Here is an 8,847-nt window from a genome sequence, read left to right as displayed (position 1 = left end):
ATAATCTGGAGATTAATGCTTTACCCGAGTGCATGTGATAAAAATTTTCTCCCAATCTATAGGCTCTTTTTTCACATTATTGATTGTTTCCTTTGCTGAGAGACATTTTAGTTTGAATCCATCCCATTTATTGATACTCAATTTAGTTTCCTGTGCTTCAGGGTTCTTGTTAAAGAAGTCAGATCCTATCAGAATGGATGACCAGGCTGGGTTCCTCTGCAGCTGCTTGCATTGTCCAGTCCTCCTGAGTCCTCAGGGCTGTAGTTATAGTTTGGGTGTCCTTCTTGGTTAGTCTTGGATGCCAGCTGCACTATTTGATTGCCTTCCCACTACCCATTACAAGAATGTAGAAAATTCTAACTTCTTCTGAGAAAGTTTTTACTCTAATCTTATCTTTCCTCATACATTTTCAATAACAAAGTTTGGTATTATTAAGCAACTTTGGAGTGTGCCTTGGTTCAAGTGTCCTTATTCTACTAGAAAGGTGTGCTGGTCTGCATGATTGTGCAGTGGGCACCTGGATGCTGACTCTTTCATTAAGCTAGAGGAACATAGTCATTATACCACCTTTGAGGAGGCTGCAAGCAGGATGGGCCATTCTTAGGACCCAAGGCACCCTATGGGAATACAGGTTGGAAACACAACAGAACTAAATCTAGTCATGGAAATGTCCTCCTCCTGGGCACGTGCTTCTGATTTGGAAAACTCTGTCTGCCTCATGCTTCACAGTAGAGTTATTGTTGCTGAGGATTGAATGGGAGGAATGGTGAGTTTTTCTATTGTGTACAAAGTTTAAATATTAGATGTCACTGATTTGATTCAAATGATCATTTTTTGCATTGATATTTTACCCCAATATAATGGACATTAATCACAGATGTCTCTTCAAGTAACAGAAATAAAGGAAATAAATAGATATGTAAGATTCTTCCTAATTAGATTTAGGGCCATAACCTTATGTGGACATTCATTTTCTTTTGTCTTCCCCATTGATGGGAAATGCTTCAGATGGGGATTTCATGGATAAATTAATCTAATTATAACCTCTGTGTATTGATCTTCCAAGGTCATATAATAGTCCAAACTCTGCCTGTGCCTGCTGCCCTTCAGTTGGTGCTTTCTGTAAAATGAGCTGCATGGCCCTGTCTCCTCCTGGGGTTGACTGCATCAGGAAGCTCCTGAAGACATCATCTGTACCTGGGGACACAGCTGAGCCTTCACTGGACTCCACTCTAGATAGGGTCTTTGGGTCAGAACCTCTTGGTCATGACCCAGCAGAGAAGCAGCACAACTCAGTAAGTGCAGAGAGGACATGGATGTGGGAAGGATTGTTGGAACAGTGATACCTCAGCACAAGGACAAACACCATGGATTAGCCAGATGGGAGGACACAAGCTTGCAGAATCAACCTTGGGGTTGTGGGGTTCAGCTTTTGTTTCACGTTGGGAGATAGAAATCTCATTCAGAATGTGCTCTCCACCCACACTGGTTCTAGATTTCTGTGTGAACAGAAATCTCTCCCACAATAGCACAAAATGGTCCTTCATGTGTTTCCTAAGCTCCATGAGAGAATGATGGTGGAGATAATGATGATGGTGAGGATGACAGAGTCCAGAGCCCTGTGAACTGATGTGCAGCGCTCCCCAGGCTCAGGGGCCGAGGAACTCATTTCCTTTCTTTTCGTGGGCACCATCTCACTGTAGTTTTATGTATCCACATTATTATTATTTTACAAAAAATGAAGACTTGTGTTTTACTTCTGTAGCGTGCACTCATTTGTCAGGTGGAAATTGTGCAGCCTTCTCTGCATTGGCCTATCTGACCATGGACCTAGCGCATCACAGGAGAATCCAGACAGGCTGCCCCATCAGCAAGCCAACGTGTCATTCACCTTCCCTCTCGCTGCAGAAGGAGAGTCTCACCCACTGTGCGCTTCCTCTTGGGATTCCTGAGGATTTCAGGGCAGAGCAGTGTGGGCACCTGCTTCATGCACTATTGCAGAACAGCCACAGGTCACAGGAGAGGTCATAGTGGGGGAGGATCATGATGTGTGGCTCATCGGGCTCCTGGGCCCCCTCCAGTTTCTCCTTGGGACTCATCACATGCTCCTCCATGCTTGAAAAGAGCCCTCTCATTCTCACTGCAAACCTGAGGTCAGATGTTGTTTTCATTCTTACTCATGAACCTGGAAACATTTTAAAAATGTACCTGTCATTAAGATCTGTTGACCTCTGTGGAAAACTGTCTGCTATGAATGGGTAAAAATATTTAATGTGTTCGTTTCAGCACAAAAAGTGGTTACTAGTGCCTTTTGGTGTCTCTCCATTTAGCCATGCTATCTGAGATGATTTTGAGTTAATGCAACTGAAGTGAGTAAGGATTAAATAGATTCTTGTTGCTGTTAGGTAAATAATATAGGATATATAAGTAAAACCTGGGAAGAACAAAATTTGGATATCATTATCACTGTTAGTAGTGACAATGTTAATTCTCATGCCACTCAACTCATACATCCAATGACCTGAAGTTACATTTTTCCTATTTCTGGATGGGATATTTTATTTTTGAACCTCCTTCTAGCAGTGTCCATGGGAATAAGTACAATTTACAGCAGTGTTTTTCTGTGTCCAGGTTCTGACATAGGGATCCTTTATTTTTATTTAATATTATCCACAGTACACACACTATCAGAAATCGTGGCAGAAATTTTCATGGGTTCAAAGAAAGGCAACAAGGCAGAGCTGAAGGGGCACTGAACCCTGTACCTTCCACTGAGGCACAGTCAGAGCTGCACTTCACTCCATCCTCCAATGCCCTTGTCCTTGGCTTTCCTCCATAATGCTGATAGTTACCTATTCAAGCAGTTTGTTTATTACAATTGCAGTGACCAAATATTTATTGAGCTCTAAATTTCCATTGAGGCTCCCATGTTGTGGAGATTGTGTTATTTTGTTTCCACTTAGCAGCAAGCAGTGATAGGAGGAGAGGTTCACATACTGTGCTCACCCTGGCAGGTGTGATGAGGGTCTGAATTGTGGCCTCCCTGACTCCAGCCCAGGGTGCTGTCTCTTCTGCTGGAACCACAGGGAAATATTGTTTCCTGCACAAGATGAAATTTCTGCAGGAGTCATCAAGGACAGAATAGTAATCATTAGTGTCTAGCCTCATATTCATGATACATATTAAGACTGAGAAGATGTAGGTGATAATGAGTACTTTTCTAGGAACATAACTGTAGGTCATTCATAGTGTATTTGGACATTCATTTTTCATTTGAAATCAAACAACTATCCCTGGACATTGTACTTTACAGGCATTCTTATTTTGTGACCCTGAGAGAGGCAGAAGCATTTAGAAATGATTGCCATATTAATAAACTGTACAGTTAAGTGATTTACTTTCCTCAGGTAACAGTTTACGTTTGACAAAGACTTTGAAGTAGAGGATGTACTTCATATGTGGAATGAATGTCACCTAGTACATTTCAGGGTCAATAAGGATTGCAGACTACTCAAATGAGCTTTATGTGCTTTATAGGCAATGATGTGAGGAAAACTATACAGAGAGATAACAGTGATACGGAAAACCAACTGAAATTTACTCCTTCCACTGCATAACTGTTGGTGTGTCAGAGAGACAGGTTTGCAAGAGAAAGTAATCAGGCAGAGATATTAAGAACTCAAAATGTCTTAGGTAATGACATATCTCAAACCAATATTAGTCCTGAGACAAGTAATCATCAAATTTATATGCTTTAATATAGGTAGTGAGTATTATTGAAAATAAGAGTAGGGGATATTCATGGATATATTCTAAGTGCCAGGATGTTGTTAGACAGTGATTTCTAACTCCGGTGTAAGAAAGGCCAACTGAGAACTTCATAGACATGCTGGTGAAATGGGTATACTTCTGACATCACTGTACAAGCATAATCTAAAATATCTGAAAGTGCCTATAATAAGTGGGACACAGTCACCTGATAGGCAATTGGAAAGATTTAAAAATAATTTCTTAAAATAATAATATGTTAGGTAATCATTTCCCCATATTTACTATTTGGAAATTCCCAGAAGTATTTACTTTATTTCTTGTACTGTTCTTTTTTTCATTGTTTTCCAATTAGATTACAGTGAGAATTTAAAGCTAATGGACCTGTTTCCCTCATGTGGATTAAATAAAACTACTGCTATCCATGTAATCAGAAATGACCAGATATTGCAGGAAGGGGAAATAGATAGGTGGTTGGAAATGAGAGCTGAGCTTTGGGGCTTTTCTTGGTGCAGAAATCTTAAGTATGAACTTGATGGATTGAGATTACCAAACCATGAAGCAGTTTCATCAGGCCAGATGAAGAAGAGAATCAAGGGGCAGAAAAAGAAAGCAGTGAGGAGACTTTTTATATGACAAATATTTTACTGACATTACATAGGTTGATTCAAATAAACCTGCATATAATTAAATTATTCAGAGTATTTTCTGTTATGGTTTGGACCTGTGGTGTGCCCCAAAGCACATGTATGAGACAATGCAAGGATGCTTAGAGGTGAAACCATTAGGTTATGAGAACATTAACCTAAAAACTGCATTAAGTCCTTGATAGGGATTTACTGGGTGGTGGCTGCAGGCAGGTAGGGTGGGGCTGGAGGAGATGGGTCCCTTGGGGCATGCATTTGGAGATTATATTTTGTCCTTGCTGAACAGAGCTGTCTCTCTGCTTCCTGGGTGCCAATGTCCCACCCAGTCTCACTTCATGCCCAGAGAAATGGAGGCAGCCATCTAGGCAGTAATACCTGTGATAATTGTGAGCCCCAAAATAAACTTCCTCCTCTAAAAAGGTTCTCATTAGGTCTTTTGGCCACAGAAGTAAAAATCTTGACTAAAACAGCTTCTTACAGTTTATTTTTTTAAAATTATAGACAGGTACAGTGCACACTAATGCCACACTTGGGTCAGTGCTACTATAGACACTGCACTGACTCAATCATAATTAAAAAAATTTCACATTTAACAAAAGGATACTTATTTTATATTCTAAAATATTTAAATAAAAATCCTAAATCCACAGAGGAGGCAAATGAGATCAAAGAATGATGAAATCCCTTAAAGAAAATGGGCAAATACTGCTTTCAGATTATGACCCATTATCCTCATTTTAGTTGTCTGGAAATGCTGTCCTTAGTCTGAGATATCTTGCCAAAGGACTTGGTCCAAAAGCCTTTGAATCAGTGAGGTATAACGAACTGAATTTTTAAAAAAAGTTTTCATTTGTTCCAGTTAGTTATACATGACAGTAGAATGCATTCAGGAAGGATAGTAGAGTGAAATAGACATAATTACTTCTTGCACATATGTGACAGTGCATGACTGATGTGATCAAACTGCTTCTTAATTTCCCTTGTAGGAAGGCATTGTATATTCCCTATTTTTTCCTTAAACAGTAAACTATATTTCATTGTGATCAAGAGCCGCTTCTTTCCTCTGCCCTGGATTTCTAGCATTGCTCAGTTCACTATCTCTAAACTGAGTATGTAAAGAGGGTTAAATGAGAGAGAAAGTAATACTGAAAGAATGCGTGGAGACCGGGTGTTTGACTACTGAGCCTTATTGTTGAAGGTGTGTGGACCTAAGCGTGAGCACCTTCCTGGTGTGTACTTGAATTCAAATGTTTACATGATGAGGGGTGCCTGTTTTATGTATTTCTTTTTCACACTTTGCTTTCTCAAAAGGTGTCCCAGCAACATACAAGCATAAAATTTAACTCATGTCTCTGAATTCCATCTCATGAGCCTCTCAGAGGATCCGGACCTGCTGCCCATCCTCATTGGACTGTTCCTGTGCATGTACCTGGTCACAGTGCTTGGGAACCTGCTCATCATCCTGGCTGTCAGCTCTGACTCCCACCTAGACATCCTCATGTACTTATTCTTCTTCCTCCTTTCATTGGCTGACATGAGTTTCATCTCCACCACGGTCCCACAGATTTTGATGAGCATTCAAACTCACAGCAGAGTCATCTTCTATATCGGCTGCCTGACACAAATGTCTCTTCTTACCATTTTTGTCTGTATGGATGACAAGCTGCTGACTGTGATGGCCTATGACCAGTTTGTGGCCATCTGTCACCCACTGCACTATCCAGTCATTATGAACCCTCCACTCTGTGGTTACTTGGTTTTGGTGTCTCTTTTGCTGAGTCTTTTGGACTCTCAGCTGCACAATTTGATGATCTTACAAATTATTAGCTTCAAGGCTATGGATATTTCCAGTTTCTTCTGTGACCCTTCTCAACTTCTGAATCTATCCTGTTTTGACACTTACTCTAATAAAATTGTCAGGTATTTTCTGGGTGCCTTCTATGGCCTTTTACCCATCTCAGGGATCCTTTTCTCCTACTATAAAATAATTTCCTCCATTCTGAGAATCCCATCCTCAGGTGGGAAGTACAAAGCCTTCTCTACATGTGGGTCTCACCTGTTAGTTGTTTGCTTATTTTTAGGGACAGGTTTTGGGGTGTACCTTGGAACAACTGTGTCACATTCTCTCAGAAAGGGTACAGTGGTTTCAGTGATGTACACTGTGGTCACTCCCATGCTGAACCCCTTCAACTACAGCCTGAGGAACAGGGACATTAAAGGTGCCCTGAAGAGGCTGCACAGCAGGGCAGTCTAATCCCAGCCCCTGTGGGGCCTTCTTGCATTGTATGTAGGAAAATGCAGCAATGCTAAACAGCTGGTCCTGTCAACATGCCTATTATGCTAATTTCTCTTCCAGTTTTATAGTAGAATTGTGGGAATCCATTTTGGTAAGGGAAGTGTGGAATATTTTCATACTGAGTACAAAGATTCATTTTGGTATATGAAGAATGTTGGAGAATGATGACAGTGACTGTTTTACAGCTATGTCTATATTTAATGCCACTAAGCTATGCAATAGATAATAACAAGAATGGCCAGTTTCTTAGTAATTTAAATTTACCATAATGAAAGTAAATTGAAGAAGCTACTACTATTAGCAGTAATAGTAGTAATCAATATTATAAATGGTTTTATTTTTTTCAATAAAAATTGCTGAAAATCAGTAGTTGATATTCATTTTTCATCTAGGATTTCTACTAGGACATGTTAGAGTCTGTCATAGGTTCATCTACTTGCCAGTTAATAGATCTATGCTTTGAACTTCCAAGGACACAACATAGTCAATGAGCAGCCTGTGTGTCCAGACTTTCAGCTGGATGACTCAAGTCAGGTGTGCCCCACACCTGTGTGTCCTGGCACCCTGTGTGTGTCTACTAGGAATCTCCGACCTTAGCAGAAACGATGTCAGCTCTAAAGATGAGTTGTGATGGGAGGTGATTGAGTACCACCCATGTGGAATCCACTCTCCTTTGTCACGACTCACCTGAGGCAGTGTAAATAGGTAACAGCTGTGGGAGGTGAAGGATGGAGGAAGGACCAACATGCAGTCTGGGCTGCCCAGAGGGGAGAGCACAGCAAGATTTAGTCCTGAGGGACTGAGTCATGGCATGAAATGACATACATGGTGGTCATGAGCATAAGCCGCAATCTCACTAAAGTTTTCCTTTCCTCACACATTGATCCTTTTTGCCACGCACTGTTCATCCACAATGGTAGACTGTGTCCCTTCCACTGTCCTCTGCACTTGGAGATGTTTATGAAAGTGATGAAGAGGTGGTGGAGCAGGATGAGGATACTCTCCAAACACATGATCCTTCAGTGAGAGATCCCTGAGTGCCAGGTGCTAACTGTGTGCTATTTGTAGACTGTTTAGTTCATCTGAAAAATCTTCATCAAGGTATAAGTGCCATGTTACTTAATTGTACAGAATAGAGTGTATCAGCATTTTTAATTACATGTGCTAGGTGTTCAGGTAAAGCAGCTGAAGCTATATGTGACATGCACTGTGGATTTGAGGTGCGTGGCCTCTTGGCAGGCCAGTGCTGGCAGTTTGTCCCCTGCATAAGCAACCCTGCGTTGCACTTTCCCATGTCATCAGGATGGGACACTTTTCCTGTGCACTTCCCTTTGGGATCTGGTACTTCATGGGACAGATCAGACGGTGGCATCACTGCACCCATTCAGGAAGAATGGTCCAGTTGAGACAAAGATCTAAGATCAAACTGGCACAAATAATCCAGCACAGGCCTTCCTCTGTCCCCCACTGCAGGATACCCTTGCAACTGGATTCTATATTCAGCCTTCTCCATCTGAAGAGGAGAAAAAGCAGATCTAGGTTTTATTATTACTCAGGAATCTGGAAAGGGTTTGGATGTACTTGAGATGTGCCTCTAGCCAAGACCTCAGTATTTAGCTCAAAATATTCTAATGGTTGGAAAGCAGTGAATGAGGTTAGTGCATTCAACTCAGAGATTCCTAATTTAATTTTGGGTGTTGTTAGCTGGACTCTTTCATTTTGTAATTAAGGCAGAAAATATATCCAACAGCAATATCATCCGAGTTGGTTTCTAGTTGATGTAATGACTTTGAATCCAGATTAAACAGGAAACATTGCTCCCTATGTGATTAATATGTGATGAACGTATAATATGGATAAAAGTTAGAAATCAATCATTAATCTGGGATGACTAACCTTCCTACTCTTCAACTGAAAATATTTTGAGCTGAAGTTACTGAGCCGAAGTTACTATTTTCACATTTGTATTTTTACATTTTCATATTTCCTTATTTAAGTATATGCTATGTATTTGGGTGGAATGACCATCTCTCTTTCATTTCTGATTCCCCAGAGCTTGAACCATGTTAGGCATGGAGGAGATAAAACATAAAAGATGTGTTGAACCCCTGGTCTGTGCACGGGTCTGGCCAAGCT

At 40.8% G+C, this 8,847-nt stretch overlaps 1 protein-coding gene across 1 annotated transcript; it reads left to right on the top strand.

Moving 5' to 3' along the window:
* Window positions 1-5,668: 5,668 nt before the first annotated feature.
* LOC306646158 (olfactory receptor 7E24-like) lies at window positions 5,669-7,461 on the top strand. Its single transcript, XM_079114611.1, has one exon. The coding sequence runs from the start codon at window positions 5,782-5,784 to the stop codon at window positions 6,667-6,669; it is 888 nt and encodes a 295-aa protein (XP_078970737.1). The 5' UTR covers window positions 5,669-5,781; the 3' UTR covers window positions 6,670-7,461.
* Window positions 7,462-8,847: the final 1,386 nt, after the last annotated feature.

Source organism: Sciurus vulgaris (assembly GCF_902686455.1).
Source record: "Sciurus vulgaris genome assembly, chromosome: 16".
Lineage (NCBI taxonomy): Eukaryota > Metazoa > Chordata > Mammalia > Rodentia > Sciuridae > Sciurus > Sciurus vulgaris.
This window is presented reverse-complemented; position numbering and strand designations above follow the sequence as displayed.

Coding starts and splice junctions, on each gene's coding strand:
- LOC306646158 (XM_079114611.1), top strand. CDS start 5,782: ATGAGCCTCTCAGAGGATCCGGACCTGCTGCCCATCCTCATTGGACTG.